This window comes from Hemibagrus wyckioides, linkage group LG18 (genome assembly GCF_019097595.1).
Source record: "Hemibagrus wyckioides isolate EC202008001 linkage group LG18, SWU_Hwy_1.0, whole genome shotgun sequence".
Taxonomy (NCBI): Eukaryota; Metazoa; Chordata; class Actinopteri; order Siluriformes; family Bagridae; genus Hemibagrus; species Hemibagrus wyckioides.
In genome coordinates this window covers 14653683-14671240 of record NC_080727.1, presented here as the reverse complement: position 1 = coordinate 14671240, position 17558 = coordinate 14653683, and the positions used below count along the sequence as shown (strand labels likewise).

The window sequence follows — 17558 nt, the reverse complement described above, 5'->3', positions numbered from 1 at the left end:
CATATGATTTATGAGAAGCTTCACTCAGGTAATTGAGTTGCATGCAGATGTTGTTTATATATGTAATTGACATTGCTAGAAATGTAATGTTGATGGCGATATGGATTTTACGACCGAGACAAGAGCCCAGCGAACACCCAGCCTGCTCTGACACTGTCTCACATTCACACTAATGATCGAATTTACCATCTATGGCTAGAAGGCTAAGAGATAAGAGAGCGTAATTGGCCCTGCTGTCTGGGTAGAAAGAACGGTGTGGTGGTCCCCTCATGAGCTGTACCACCCCGGCATACAAGAAACCGTACTATAATGATACCGTATATGCTGTTACATTGACTCAAATCACACAATCATATGAAGCATTATAGAAAACTTGGCGAGAGGAGATTTTTAACAGTGCACTATCAATGCACAGGTACCAGTATTTGTGACACTGATATTGTTTTAATTTACTTCAATGAAATGTTAGCCTTATCACATACTTTCAGTGAAGCCTTTATTCTCGCCAGACATACAAAGCAGAATTATTTCTTCACATACACTATATTGCCAAAAGTATTCGCTCACCTGCCTTGACTCGCATATGAACTTAAGTGACATCCCATTCCTAATCCATAGGGTGCAATATGACGTTGGTCCACCCTTTGCAGCTATAACATCTTCAACTCTTCTGGGAAGGCTGTCCACAAGGTTTAGGAGTGTGTTTATGGGAATTTTTGACCATTCTTCCAGAAGCGCATTTCACACACTGATGTTGGACGAGAAGGCCTGGCTCTCAGTCTCCGCTCTAATTCATCCCAAAGGTGTTCTATCGGGTTGAGGTCAGGACTCTGTGCAGGCCAGTCAAGTTCATCCACACCAGACTCTGTCATCCATGTCTTTATGGACCTTGCTTTGTGCACTGGTGCACAGTCATGTTGGAAGAGGAAGGGGCCAGCTCCAAACTGTTCCCACAAAGTTGGGAGCATGGAATTGTCCAAAATGTCTTGGTATGCTGAAGCATTCAGAGTTCCTTTCACTGGAACTAAGGGGCCAAGCCCAGCTCCTGAAAAACAACCCCACACCATAATCCCCCCTCCACCAAACTTTACACTTGGCACAATGCAGTCAGACAAGTACCGTTCTCCTGGCAACCGCCAAACCCAGACTCGTCCATCACATTGCCAGATGGAGAAGCGTGATTCGTCACTCCAGAGAACTGCTCTAGAGTCCAGTGGCGGCGTGCTTTACACCACTGCATCCAATGCTTTGCATTGCACTTGGTGATGTATGGCTTGGATGCAGCTGCTCGGCCATGGAAACCCATTCCATGAAGCTCTCTGCGCACTGTTCTTGAGCTAATCTGAAGGCCACATGAAGTTTGGAGGTCTGTAGCGATTGACTCTGCAGAAAGTTGGCGACCTCTTCGCACTATGCGCCTCAGCATCCGCTGACCCCGCTCCGTCAGTTTATGTGGCCTACCACTTCGTGGCTGAGTTGCTGTCGTTCCCAAACACTTCCACATTCTTATAATACAGCTGACAGTTGACTGTGGAATATTTAGGAGCGAGGAAATTTCACGACTGGATTTGTTGCACAGGTGGCATCCTATCACAGTTCCACGCTGGAATTCACTGAGCTCCTGAGAGCGACCCATTCTTTCACAAATGTTTGTAAAAACAGTCTGCATGCCTAGGTGCTTGATTTTATACACCTGTGGCCATGGAAGTGATTGGAACACCTGATTCTGATTATTTGGATGGGTGAGCGAATACTTTTGGCAATATAGTGTATCTTAGCTGAGGAAGTTGGGATCAGAGCGCAGGGGCAGCTATGGAAAAGGGAGGGTTAAGGGCCTTGAACCTCAATTCTCTGAGCAACAACTCAGAGCCTTAACCACTTGAACCACCACTGCCCTAACTAAGCACCAAGACAATCGTCATAACATTTTTATAACCCTCTTTAATTAGCAAGGGTCCCAACAATTTTGGAGCTGCCTGTACCAAGTGGTATTAAACCTGGAAAAATTCTTGGCTGTGCATATTAACCACACCAAGGATTTATCCCTAGACTATATGCATATAAATATATTAACATAAATATAAAGGCATAAATAACTAGCTATAGGTAAGTTACCAAATGTTAGTATATAAAATTAAATGAAATATAATATATATATATATATATATATATATATATATATATATATATATATATATATATATTTATTTATATTTATAAAATATTATTAAACAATTAAGGAATAAAACATTTCAGAACGTGTTGTTTTAGGAAAATAATCAAGAACATAACGGAGTGATGCATTACCACTCTAAAATTGGTGGTTTTATAACAGCACATCCCAATTTGATTTTTTGTTACGATTAAAGCTCAACAACTTTTAATCCTCAAGACTTTCTTTTAGCAGAAAATTAATAATGAAGACCCACAAAAAATGTTAAATAAACACCACCTGACAGAAATCACCACATTGATGATTTACTTTAAATAACAGCACACATTAGAGCATATTAATATTAATAGCATGCTAATATTAGCCTGTGATTTGAAGCACAGCTGGAAATAACACAAATTATTTAATAGCTCCTGACCAATCCGAAGAAAATGGTGTATAAAGCTATGTATAAGGACAAGTCAAGTGGAACAGCTCCTCAGAGGACCATCCTGGTGTCATGTTTCTCACCTGTTAATAAGAGGAATACTAACCAATCACAGAAGTTTTTTATACCTAAATAGACAATCAGCGCTTTGCTATAAGCGTGTGTAGCTATTCTGTTTGAATAAAGACTTCATGTGTCCTGACAGAAGCAAGAACGAGTCTTCACCCTCAGTGAATTTACAGACTGACAGAAGAGAAAAAAGTCAATGCGAGAATTCTTCTCCTGCATGTGAATGTTGAGATATGTATGTGTGGGCATGTACAGCAAAAAGATTTACAGCAAAAATCCAAAGCAAACTGAGTGTGACTAATAAATCCTGTTCAGTCTGTAAACTCCCACATTCGGTCTGTTCAGGAAGTCGAACACTCGGGGAGGAGAGTCACTTACAGACGACTGTAGCCTCCTAGGGTCAGACATTTCGCTGGAGTTACTGTTGTCTGCCTGTCACTTCTCCTGCGTGTGATCCTCCCACAGACAGGAGTGCAGTGTCAGAGCACGGCTTCTCTCAGGCTTTTCCTGGGCTCCGACTCTCCGAAGCTTTTTTAACGCTCTTCTGTCTGTTCACTCCTCAGCTCCGACGGGCTTTACTGCATTCTGTCCTCATCTTGTCTCTGTCTTTGCTCCACTGGGCTTTCTTTATGAGTGTTGCATTCAGGATAAACCTCTCTTGATCCTTCTTAATCATTTCCCAGATCATAACAGAATTTTTTTTAAGTTTTAATTAAGGCAGGTTAGATAGTGTTTTTTCCCCAGTGTTGTTTGGGGGCGGGGCATGGATTTGGGTGAAGTACGACAATATAAATATCAGACCAAAAATAATATCTGTTTAACTGATACAAGCCCTGGTTGTCTCCCAAGCCTTATTTAGCTCATACCTAAATTATAAAACGTTCACACAGTGCTGTAGAAATGACCGTGTGGTATCATTATAGTAATTCCTCCTCTTATCATTATCAGCAGTGGAACTATGCTAATCACTATTTGAAAAGCAAAGACATTGCTAGCTAGCTGACTTGAATAAACAGCAAGGAGTTGCGTTAGCTAACTGTGGAGGGATGATAAAGAGACAGCTAATAGCACTTTTGTACCTGTCTCAGGTCCTCAACCAGGGAATGGATGGGAAAAAAATGACATACCCTACCATGCTCTTGAAGCTAACACTGACAAACTACAGGGAGATCTATTAGTTTAGAGTTTTATCAGCTAATCTTGGAAGAGCAGCAAGGAAACAGCTAAAAAGCCTTCAGAATAGTATAAATCCCATAAAATGCTGTATGAGATCATACCTCCACAGATAGCTAATGCAATCAAACAGCAAGCAATTGTGTTAGCTAACTGTGGAGGCGTGGTAAAGAGACAGCTAATCAGCAGCTAATCAGCTTTTTCACCGCGCAGCACAGTACGGTTTGTTAAATGCCACCTAACAATCTTCTTTTATTCATGATTTGATTTGATGTGTAGAGACAGAAAGCAAATGATCAGCCACAACAATTTAATTTATACTCAGTAGGATTGTCGAGGGATTGTAGCTTTTGTTTGTTTGTTTGTTTGTTTCAATGCTTTTTCTTTCTGAAAATGACAGGTGATTGATTCAAGTATCAGCAATTTTGTGTTTGACCAATCAAGAAAGGAAATCAAATCTATTATATTTGGTTACATTATGACTGACTTGGCTATGAAAATAACAGTAAAATGGATTAGGGTGGTTTGTTGGTATACTGTGCTGTCTGTGGAAAAGCTAGCTGAACATACTGTAACCGAAGTCACCACATCAGGAGGATGATTTAAACATGTGGCCTTAAATTCCAGAAGTCTCTGAGAAATGCAACGTTCGCATGCAACTCCTTTTATACTGTGAATATCAACATTATGGCACAAGCATATACTGAATGCCCAAAAGTGGTCTGTATAACTCATTCTGAATCAACGTATATGAACCGAGCTAACCTCTACCACTACTCTATTTTAATAAGATCGATATATGGTACCTCTTTTTTTTCCACCCAATTCATGCATAAACTTTGTGCTTTATATGACATATGATTAGTCTTATTGTCTCTAAAACGTTCAGCTAGTCACCAGGTGTCACTCTAACATGGCTGTTTTTAAGTTTTCATCCTTTAACCATTTCTACCAGTACACTGGCGTTCCATTTAGCCGGCAAAATGGGACATTTTCAATCAGTGTAAACAAATAATTAACTTTATGGCCGCAAATCTTTCAGTTTTGGCTTTCATTGTGAGAGGTGTGTTTTCCTCTGTTGGATAACCTTGCACAGAATTTTAGTGGTTGAAGATAAACACCTTCTAATTTTAGATGCTTATGAACAAGCACTCAGGGTATCTCAGAGAGCAGAAATGGGTTTGATATCGACATTTACTGTGAAGATTTGAAACATTTGTGTGAAAGAAACTAATTGTTTTTGTTGTTGTTGTTGTTTTCACTTAACTATGAATCTATTGCCCCTGGCAGGCTAGGTAGAAACAGAAATACTTCTAAAAACTACAAATTATTAAGTGTCTACTTTCATATGAGCTATTAAACACCACTGTAAAGTGTGACATGATAAAGACATTTCATGCTGAACATAGACACAACAAAACAGGAGCAAATTCCATTGTTGGCCACTGGGAAAAGGTAGTCTTTATAGTGTTAGTAGTGCTTGTGCTGGAATGTTGATAGTCAGTGCATTGACTGCGCTGCAATAAGTTGCGTGTACACATTTCTTACAGTTATTTGTTGCATGTAAACATTATCCACAGTCGCTAAGCGGACTGAGTGTTAAGAGGCAGAATCTTTTTTCATAGAGCAAGCTGGAAAAAAAAACCCTTACATTTACAACAGCAAGGAAAATCCCTAAGATGAGCCACCATTCATTCTGGTTCTGCATATGCTGATTTGTCACATGGTTTACCTCACTATTTATATCGGAGCTAATAGACACCAAGGGCATTGACGTATTGCTAGAAGTCTCAACGTCGAGCAAAGGATCAGACTTAATCAGCACTTCTCAAGCTGCTCAGTTCATCTGTAGACAGCCCAGTGGGACAAAAACAGGTTTTCAATACTGTGAAGGTCCTCTGTGTATCTAAAGGCAATATAGACTAATGAGAGAGAGAGAGATAGAGAGAGAGAGAGAGAGAGAGAGAGCAGAAAATGGGGGAAGGGTGAAGGAATAAGAGAGAGTAAGGCCAGTGGAGATATTGATTTTTCCAGTTCTTTTATATTAGTGCTCCTTTGTTGTTCTTGTTAGAAACAAATTAGGCATGTGTAATTTACATCAAAACATGGGAAAGGAGCAACAGTGTTTGGTCATAAATCTCCTCTCTCAGTCCACCTCACCTCTGAGACCTACCTCTTTACTGTTTACAGAAAATTGGATTCAAGATTTATTCGAACATAATGCTAGTTTCACCAGGTGAACTGAAAAGAACGCTTAAAAGCCTTGCACCATGTTAACCATAGCATTGATTTCACTGAGGGATTCATCTCACCAAGTATTCCATTCATTTTAAGCATAAAATTATACTTAAAAAAAAGATAATCAACCATCGAGTCACAATATCTTGTCTGAAAAAATCTATTTGAGCAATAGCTATCTAAACAATTCTGTCAGTGCAATCTGTAGAAGAAAAGAGCCTTATATTAATTCCTAGAAGAATTGGTTTGGTTGAGAAGGAGAAACTGATCAGCTGTCCGAATGCTAGCAAGCTAATATAAACCTGGCCTCTGATAACTCCATGTCCTTAGCAATATTATTTTAAAATGACAAATAGTCTTGAGTATATACCATAACAGTGTCAATAGGCGTCCTTTCTTTGTAAAGAATTCATGAAATCATCATGTAGGTTACAATCAAAGTGTAAAACTAGCGGTCTGGCTTACATCAGCAAGTCTTATAGCACCATTATCAGAGCCTTTCACCAAATTTCAATTACGTGTCATTGAGAGGTAGAGCATAATATCATTATGAAACTATTCAGTGATTAATAGCTAAAAATCATAATGGGCAGAGCCAAATGATTAGCTGTCTGATTGCTAGCAACTTGGCTTCTAAATCTCACCTAATATAACGGAATTATTTCCTGGATTTATTTTCATCGCTTATTTCATTTTAAAAAATCTGACCAGGAGCCTGTGGTGTTACATAACTATTTAGAAAAAATAATAATCTGACTCATAAACTGTGCAAATAAATGAAACCTAATGATTTCTCTGTACTGGAAACAAAGCATCATTTCCTGTTTGACATCTCAGACAAGTAGCACAGGTGAGGTGAACCTCAGAGATGAGATCTGAGTCCAGACCTTTTTTTATTTGTATTTCATTAAAAGAGAGGTTTGTCCAGTGCTTTAATGTGATTTATATTGGGGGAAATGGGAAACGGGAACTAAAACTTTCCACCCCTGTAACTGCTTTCTTTTTCTTTCCTCTAATTGGATACTGCTCACTCTGACGAATTATGTTTTATCGTTTCAAGAAGTGCAGTTAACCTGGCAGTTTTAAAACTGAATGAACAAGGCCTGTTGGACAAATTGAAAAACAAGTGGTGGTACGACAAAGGAGAGTGTGGCAGCGGAGGAGGTGGTGAGAAGGTTAGCCACTATGTCGACAAACGCGGGTAAACAGATTCCTTGGCAACGGGCACATCGGCCGGGGCCACATTCTAGTCTCACACACACACATACTTACACACATCTGAGCATCACTTTAACAATATCTAGCTTGTAATGAGACACGAAGGAAAGCAGTTACTGTCAGAGCACAAATATTCGCTTTCAGCTGGGACTTTGATGACACACATGCAGCGTATTTATCACGCTTTCTATTTCTTCCGCAATTTTTTTATCACATGAAAAAATGTTCGCGACTTCCTTTTTGTCGCTCTTATTCTCTGCTGGAAAAGACATCCATCTTTTTCGATGAATAATGCAGGACCCATTCAGCCGCTTTTAACAGGAACTGCAGCAGCCGTGTTTTACGCCGGCACAGGAAACCAGTCAAAGCCGTGTCATTGTGAAGAGCTTAGACGGAGCACCATGACCATTTCTCGAATATTTAGCAGCTTCCAAAAGACAGCTTTGTGCACTATTCCTGAAAACATTCGGCTGGTTTCCATCAAAGGAAATTTATGCAAAAAAAAAAAGGTGGAAAGATAGTTTCAATAAAATGTGTAATAGGGAAAAAAAAAACTATAGTGCATGTTAGAAATTAATTTACTGTCACATTTTTTGTCACATTTGTTGTCTTGACAGACAACAGATCAGCAGGAAAGGCAGGAGAATGGACAGAAGAACTAGGCATTTATCAGCAGTCCATTGTGTTTCAGTCACAAAAACTTAGCTCTTGGCAGTGCAAAGGTCAACTGAGAAGAAATGAGAAAACGGTAACGCTTTGCATTACAGTTGCCTTTATACTAACATTATCTACTGAGGTAGTTAACCGTGAACCGTGAACTAATGCATTAATGCACCATAAGCAATGTTAACAAATAAATACATGCATTTAAACATTAAATAAATCCAGTGACAAAGATTATGCAAAAAATAAATTAAAGAAATTATAAAAATAATTTTAGTGGAACTTTCTTTAGCCTCAGTTCTGTATTTTGCCCATTAGAAGCTACAGAAATATTTATTATGTTTTTTTTCTTCAATCAGTCAAATATTTACAATGTTTCTACACTTATAATCATCAAAAATGCCATAGATTTAGGATTTTCTAAACATTTGTTGGTTTTAAAATATTGTACCAACATTTGAATTCAATTTATAGGCAATTATGTCATTGTGTAAGCATTTTATCATAAAAATGTAAACATTAGCATTTAAAATAACAATAATAATATTTTCAGCAATTGTAGTATGTGCATAAATTTGATGGAAACCCCAAATTTATTTCTTTAGAATTTTGACAAAAATTTAAAAAAATAGGTGACGTGCATAAACGCACGTTTTATGCTGGTGTTCGCCAATAGTTGTGGGCTAACAGTAACTGCATCCCAAGCTTTTGTTTTACAAGAACCAGGACCGTGGCAGTATGTGCCCGTTGCCTAAAGCGATGGAGCGGGGTCCCATTCACATGTCTGTAGCTCCAGTCCCAGGCCTGGACACTTCCTGCTGAGGGAGCATAGAGACATGTACTCCAGTGGGACCCTGCACTCTGTCACTTTACCACTGCAACTGCTGTGTCAGCTAATGTAACTGAATAACATAAAATAACATGTCCTATGATGTTATTTATGTTATTTCCCCTGCGTGGTTGAAGAACTCCCGTAAACCTTGCCGTTTTGAAACTGAGTGAATCAGGCATCTTAGACAAGCTGAAAAACAAATGGTGGTACGATAAGGGCGAGTGTGGACCCAAGGACTCGGGAAGTAAGGTCAGTCTCCTCAAGTCTGGGACCATCACTGTTGTCTAATGCTCGCACGGACATGGTGACAGCCTGTGTGTCAGTGAGAACGAGTGAGAAATAGAGAAGGAGAGAGAGAGATAGCAAGCACAATCATGCATTAAGATAGAGCATGCTGAAGAGAGAAAAGAGAAAGAGATGCCAGTGTTACTATGCATCACTTATGTAATAAATGAAAATAACAATTGGACCATGTTCTTGACTCAGTTTATAGAGTCTCACTACAGCAGGAAAGACCAGTATTTTACTACAGGAGGACAAAAACATTATCATACTTTCCAGACTATAAGTCGCTTTATTTTCTGCAATTTGTTTTCTTTTTTGTTGTTGTTTTTTTTTTCTTATAGCAAGGATTGGTACTTAAATAAATTTTAATTCACTGCGTAAATACTTAAATAACATACATCATAACATCTAAATAACAAATCATATGCAAATTCCTAATATATTAAAATGACTTCCTTATCAAACTGCTTAAATGAATGCGAAATACAGAATCTCACAATCACTACAATCACTATATGATAAATAATCATAATCAAGCCATGTTGTATATATATAGGACATCTTTCTATCAGAACCAGCATTAAATTAATTAATATCCCACCCACTAACAGGTGCCATGATGAGGAGATAATCAGTCTTATTCACTTCCTGCCAGTGCTCAAAATGGTATATATATATATATATATATATGTATATATATATTCAACCACATAAATGATCAACCAAAGGGAAAAGAGGGAGGGGAAATATCACTTCTCAACTACAATTCTTGTTCTTTTTATTTATTTATTTTGTAGATTTTTAATGTATAAAGAAGTTATAAGTGATAAAAATGGAAGAAAATATCTAGATATAGATATTTGGACATGGCTGATAATTCTCTAAGCAGACAGAAGTAACTTCACAGTGACTTATTGTCCGGAAAATATGGTAATTGGCATTGGTTTTGGACTTAAATATAAGATAACACAGTCCGCTGGGCGATCATGTCACATTCAGAAGCATTTTATAAATCGTTCAGGAAAAAATGCTGGATTTATAAAAGTAATTGTGCTGAAACTTGTGAGGTGATTTTTTTTTGGAGTAGACTTAATAGAATATGAATTTTATACTTTCTAAATACAAACTGCTACAAAATACAGAAATCTGTTGTTATGGTCGTAAAAGCCAAATTTTAGACATGGTCAATGATGATCTATGATCTATCTGTTCAACAACAGTTAATTTAGCTCAGACGTGGGTTTCTTACATAATGAAATTGTAAAAAGTATGCATTAATGCTTAATAACAACGTCATAAATACCAGATTAATAATTAATTGATTAAAGTCTGAAATCATTAATTTGGTATACGGGCTTCATAGTGGTTTAAATCCCAATGGACCTCCTACATGTCATTTAAGGACATACAGTTCCAGGCTCCAATATAATAATGATAATAATAATAATAATAATAATAATAATAATAATAATAAATAGCTACTTCTCAGTCTGTGGGGCCTAATCACAGCACCTCCAGTCTGACCCTTTCACTCGTCTTCAAGTTTGTAATTGTGTCCTGTGTTTATTACATCCTAAACTCTATAGTATTATTTTCTGTATCAGTTACTCATTCTTGGCAAAGTTTTAACTCCTCATCATGTCCACACACACACACACACACACACACACAATGTAATGCCCCTCTTCTTCTCTACTATTCAATGAGTTTATAGCAGTCTTAGCTTATCAGTTCATACACAGACACAGTGCTTGGTTAAATCTATAACACTGACCATATTAATCGCTGTTTTTGAGAAGGTAATCCTCAATGTTAGCATTATCACTAAGGTTAGCCAGCTAACATGCTGCTAACGCTATCTCCTATTGTCAGCTGGCTAGCTTGCATCTACCACTACTGACTTTTATCCGCTGGCTAGCTTACAGCTAACACTACTTGCTATTATCTGCTAGCTAGCTTGCCGCTAACACTAGTCTCTATTATCTGCTAGCTAGCTTGCTGCTAACACTGCTCACTATTGTCTGCTATTGTTCCTGTGCTGCAATTCCACTCTGAAATATTGCAGAAATATTTGAAGATCACTACAATAGAACACTATCACTAGCCACCTAGGCCTGTAACGCTTAAAGTGTGGTTAAAGCAAGACGTAGCAAACTAAAGATCGTGGAGGAGTCTCGTGTATTTTTTTTTTTTTACCTTATGACCGTGAAATGACTCCTTACAAACACAGCATATGTATAGATAGTATAGCAGCAACAAATAGTTTTGTAGAGTTTTCATGTTTATACAATACAGAAAATAGAATGTTACCTCACAAATTTTGATAATAAGGTGTACCTTATTCTTTTATCCTCCAGCATAAAAGAAAGCATAATGCAGTGCTTATGAATGTGTTATGAAGACCCAACCACTTGAACCTAATTGCTCATCACAAATACAAATAAAAAAAACAAGTAACACAGTCAAGGAGTCATGAAGCTTGTTCCGGGGCAGCCAGGCTACTGACTTGTCCACCCATGCAGTGTCAGACAGCTCATAGTGTGTAAGAGCAGGGTTTAGTACTGCACACCAGAGCTGATTAACCCTGTGTTCACACTAGCAAGCAACAAGTCGCTGATGTCACTTGTGTGCCTCTTTTCAGGGTATTGCATTTCTCTACTGTTGTAACTTGTGCTGTTTTTGATTGTTTATTTTAAAATAAGAAGCAATGGTAGCTACTAAGTATACAGCTTCTGTAGCTAATAAGTTAAAATACACTAATCTGTGATTGCCATGTTACATGCTAGCTGGATTAGAAAAGCAAGCTTACTGTACTAGCTATATACGCTCGCCTGAGGCAACAACAACGTCTCTGCTACTCCCTCCCAAGCTTTATTTTTGTTCAAACATAGATTCTCAATGCACATTTAATGAGTAGTCATATAAATGACAGGATATGACATGTGAAATAACGCTTAAAAGCCTCCCTTCCATTTCATCAAACTATAATTGGGAACTAATTGCAGGTAGGAGATAAAGTTTTGAGTAGTTGTGAGGGAAATTGAAGAAATGTCAGACCACATTCACCAGAGAATAGATCCAAGGAATCGTTCCAGACACTTGCTTGGGTTTATGGCGTCATGCCTAGTTTGTAAAGAATTGAGATAATCAGATGACGCTTCTTATGACGCGCTGCAGTTTTTGTGGATGAAATGGCAGCTCCATGTCATATTCGTACATAGAATTTGAACCATCACCTGCCACTCTGTAGCTTGGGAGTGTGAACATAGCATAATCATGCTCTAATTGCTCCAGGTTAAACTGCAGTCAAAGGATTGATGCCTGATTAGAATAAACAGATAAAGGTGCAAAATCAGTACTAAAAGGATGCAAATAGTGTAGTCTGGAGACACATCATAGCAGTGAGAATTGATTTCTGTATGCATTATAGATGTGTAGGTGTATGTGTGTAACTGTGTGTGTGTGTGTGTGTGTTAGTAAATGTGTGTGATAGAGCGAGAGAGATATAGAATGTAATCTTGTAGTAATCATATCTATGAGTGAGTAGACTCGTGATTTGTGACTGAATGTCTGTGTTGTGAGTTATCTGTTCTTTGACATATATTTCATCTTTCTAACTGTGTCCCCTCTATCCTCCCACCTCCAGGACAAGAGCTCGCAGGCCCTGAGCCTCAGTAACGTGGCTGGGGTCTTCTACATCCTGGTCGGGGGTCTGGGCCTGGCCATGTTGGTGGCCCTCATCGAGTTCTGCTACAAGTCACGCAATGAGGCCAAGAGAATGAAGGTGGACGCGCCTGAACGCCAAACCCCTCCCACTCCCGCCCCTGTCCCGAGCCCCGCTCTTGCCCCTAGCCCCCGCCCCACTCCTCAGCCTAGTCCCACCCACAGCACCCAGAGCTTAGCCACATATAGAGAGGGTTACAACGTCTACGGGACTGATGGCGTAGAGATGTAGGCGCTCAGGCGTACGTAGGTGTGCCGTCGTTGTAAGTGGAGCTCATCTGTAATGCCGCAGTAACGCTTGCCGTGTTGAGCGTGTGGTAAAGCCTGCTTGTGTCTGTGACGTCCTCATTTCCGTTTCCGTGTAATCCAAGTGGAGACGTCTGCATTTGCACCTGTGTTATTGTACACAACATGGAGGCACTTGCCCTGCATAGATCATAGGGCTGTTTACTTTAATTAGAAAAACATGAATTAGCTGGAAATTATTTAGTATGGAATTGAATATTAATTACAGTGTTTATCTACAACAGTTAGAATGTTAGGATTAATGCTACACCTTGTTTATATGTAAATATATAAAACTCAGAGACAAAGATAATCATTTTATCATTTAACGTTAGGGATTTTTGTTCATTTTTGATTGTCAACTCATTGTTTAGTACTCTTATGTAATATCTATGTAATATATATTTAATTACATAGATTAAAACACAGTTGTATATATAAGTATGTCAAATTAGTGTACATAATGTCACCTTAATATAGGGTAATTTTATAGACTATTTAATCTGCAAGTATCAATACATTTTAAGTAACCAAAAGTACAAAATTGAATCAAAGGCATTTAAATCGGCTAACTTTTTTAAGTAGTAAGCAAAAAGAGAAAGTCATTTCAACAAAAATCCACAGGAAAAAAAACGGGACAATACTCTAAAGAACACAAATATATCATAAAACTGACATGATCATGTCACCTGACATACAGTACCCAGTGTCATGTTCATTTTGTTATTAATGTTAGTAATAGTTAGGTATAGTGACAGCCATTATTATATTTGTTGTTATGGCAACATGACACTTTAAGTTGAAGTGCTTTCTAGTTAGTATGTGGTTTATTACTGGCCACTAGAGCAGTATTAAAGATTATTAATTTATTGTCACACAAATGCAAGTCATGCAAGCCAGACCTTTAGGAATGTAACCTAGTCTGGTATTACTGTCACTAAACATGGCCAAGACATGCCTACTTTTACAGCAATGTACTGTTTGACTTGCAGAGATTTCTTGTTTGTTGCCTAAACAAAACATAGACAGGATGTCCTGAACCCAGTTATTGTATTTAATCTTTTTTTTTTTAGTAAGTATGAACACACAGAAGAGAGCAAAACCTTCAAGATCCAGAAGCTCATAGCTGGAGCTTCTAACACTGAGAATTTAATACAGAAAAAATCATCATGTCTAACAATGATTCTATCAGCATGTCCCTGTATCATGACAGTCTAGTCTCACTGGATATCTGTCAGGACAGCTCATGACTGCATATGACGTGTGCCATGACCATGTCAGTTTCATGATGCAGTGTTTCCAGCTAACCTCACATGACACGACACAGCTCGCAGCTTTCAGCAATAATTAAAAGCTTTAATTAATAATCTGTGCTACTGCATAACCAGGCTGGAATGTAACCATGACAATTATCAATAACTTATCAGGAAAGGGATATATTAAACCCCTCGCTACTCCAAAGAATAAATGAATAAATAACATGGATTTGTGAAGAAATGAAGGATTTATAAGAATTGTGCAGAAAAACGAATAAAAGAATCTTGTTCTTTAGGTTATATTCTGATGGGACGCTTTATTGAGCGTTATTTCTTACATAAGCTCTGCAGGGCTCGGCCAGGCGCATTTGAGACGCTTCATCACTCAATTGTGTTTAAATCTGCTGTTTTGTCCGTGCTTGCTAATAATGTGTGCTCAGAACATAACAACCTTTAAATGCTCCTTTTTTCTCTTGATAAATCTATGGACTCATCTCTCTCTATCTCTCTCTCTCTCTCTCTCTCTCTCTCTCTCTCTTTGTCGTTCCCCCATCCCTCTCCCTCTTTTTGCTTCCCTCTTCTCTCCCTGTCTTGTTCCCTCTCTCTCTCTCCCCCTCTCTCTTTCCCTCTATTTCTCTCTCTCTCTTAACCCCCCCATCTCTATCTCTCTGTCCATCTCTCTCTGCCACCCCCTCTCTCTCTCGCCGTCTCTTTCCCTCTCGGTCTCTTCCTGCCTTTCCTAATACAGCTGACCTTCACCGAAGCCATGCGGAACAAGGCTCGGCTGTCCATCACAGGCAGTGTGGGCGAGAACGGCCGTGTCCTGACCCCTGACTGCCCCAAGGCCGTGCATGCCGGCCCCTCCCTGCGTCAGAGCTCCGGGCTGGCTCTGGTCTCATCTGACCTGCCGTGAAGACCAAAAACCTCCAAGTGCCTTAAATCCCACCGACCCACAAATCCAACCGAGACGCAAAACAGCTACGTTCACAGTCCGAGGGATCAATGGCCCACTTCAGTCGCTCCATATACTGAACATACGGAAAAGGACTCCAAATTCCACTGTGTGGCCGTAATGAGATGTTTTCAGCCCAGCTGCTGAGAGACGTGCGCTTGAAACCTGTATTAAGAACTCACGTTCAAGCAGAGCGAAGATGACCAGAGGACCAGAAAACTGTCATTCAGAAACACACCCAGAACTTTTTTGGGGCGAAATTAAAGCCGAGGCATAAATATCAATTTAATGTTGATAATTAAAATGGGTTGTGCAGGAGGGTTTCAGCTGTAACATGAATTAAAAAATAAAAATTCCAACAGTATTAATGATAAATACGTACTAAAAAACTGTGAAGAGTTCGTGTATATTCTCAAATCATAACTAAAGAAATTATTTACACTGCTTTGTAAATAGAACTAAAGACTGTACACACTCGCTTGCTTTTTAAACATGTGTAAATAGCCAATTCTGTCGTGGACAAAAGTATAATTCTCTCTTTTTTATTTTCTCCTAGTTAGAAAAATGCAATAAATGATAGAAAACTGTAAAGAAATGAAAAAAATGATTTATTTATATAGACGGTATATAAACAGTACAGTATATAAAACTCTATAAACTGAATTCACTGGGCATGTTATCAAGACTGAGTACGTCCTCAAGCCGACACTCGGGGAAAGGCAGTTTTACGGTATATCTAAATAAACCTGAACGCCCATCCTCATGCCCTGCTTACTCACTGTGCAGTTGTAGACCATGGACCTTTATAGACTGTTTTATTTTCCTCAGAAACAGACTTTATTTTGATTGATTCGTATATTTAAAAAAGGAAAAAAAAAAAAGGTTGATGTCAGGTCGAAAATTTCCATATTTGCCTCCAAGCAGCCGTGCGCTCATGAATCCGACAAGACTATGAGCGAGTGGAACCTTTTCAGAAAGTGAACTGGGTAGAAGTGACGCTGAAGACACTGTAGAGTCGAGAGCCATGGTCAGAGCACAGCTTTGGCCTTTTCTACAAAACACTGTGTGACCTCAACCAGGCCTTGAGCACGTTCTCCTCCAGAACCTGTAGCAGTGGAGCTGTCTCGAACACCATCGAGGGAATCCATGCTGGATTTCACTGGACATTTGGACATAAAGGACGTCCTCTATGCTTCAGGGCACTAAAACGAGACACCGAACGATTGACTAATTCCTGCTCAAGCCGGCATTTTACCTTAGAAAGTGCAATTTCAGGTCTCCTAATCACAAGCAACTTACACCTACACCTTGTCTCTCACTAGTTCTTTCTCAATGTCTCTCTCTCTCTTTCTCTCTTCCTCTCTCACTCACACACACACACACACACACACACACACTCAGACACAGTGAAGTCCTAAACCTTGAAACTTTATTCCCTCAAAAAAAAGTAAATAAAATGAAATGAAAGTGTCACTTCGAATTAAGTATCAAATTAAGTATCAAAAGTTTTTTTAATGATCTTAACTATTTTTACAATTTGCAATTCATAGCCTATCCTTGATATATTCACAGACAGATCAAATGTTTAAATGTTGCATATATTCAACAAAAGTATGTTTCTGTTGGAGTGTATTCATGCGCAAGGGTTTTCACATTTTTCTGAACTGTAGACTTGTGTTTTTGAATAAAATGCACCCAGTTAGGCAAAAATTTTCCTTTCAATTGTAGTAGCCTAGATGTTCCAGTTGAAAAAAGCTACCTACTGTATTTAGCTACCTGCACACACACACGCACACGCACACACACACACAAATAAGATACAGCTGCCCTGCTACGCAGTGAGGATTGTGTTGCATTGATCTTTGCTCTGTAGCTCTGTAAAGTTCAAACGAATCTGGTGTTCTCCTCCATCAATTGTAAATATTTATTTTGATCAATTTTTTTAGTAAAATACTAACGCCAAAATGTCTTTGAGTCTTTTTTTTTTTTTCTTTTAGAAGTTGGATCAATTTGGGAATACTGTCTATGAAGGTTGCTTGGAAGTAGAATAAAATATATATATATATTTAGGTTTCAGTTACACCTGGTCATTTCACACATTTTGAGTGTCAGCATGATCCACGATGCATTTTAAAACAGATTTAAAGCCTATTCCATGATAACACTATTGATTTCTGGGATCTGATTAATCAGAAGATTAATCAGAATTGATTTTCTGTAACAGCAGCTCTAACAGTAGCTCAGCTGCAATTCACAGGTTTATA

General features: G+C 38.6%; 1 protein-coding gene across 11 annotated transcripts in view; it reads left to right on the top strand.

Moving 5' to 3' along the window:
• Positions 1 to 17263, top strand: part of gria4b (glutamate receptor, ionotropic, AMPA 4b) — a 107345-nt gene extending 90082 nt beyond the window's left edge. Inside the window, exons 14-16 of one of the 11 annotated variants that reach the window (XR_009207242.1) lie at positions 7141 to 7255; positions 8928 to 9042; positions 12725 to 12862. Coding sequence is in view for 9 of the 11 variants with exons in the window: in XM_058415716.1 (XP_058271699.1) it covers positions 8928 to 9042; positions 12725 to 13033 (424 nt within the window). In the remaining 2 variants the exon portion in view is untranslated. Of the gene's footprint in view, positions 2118 to 7140; positions 7256 to 8927; positions 13065 to 15090 lie in introns of those variants that run through there. The other 10 variants (XM_058415720.1, XM_058415719.1, XM_058415716.1 and 7 more) reach the window with 10 other exon arrangements.
• The last annotated feature ends 295 nt before the right edge of the window (positions 17264 to 17558 follow it).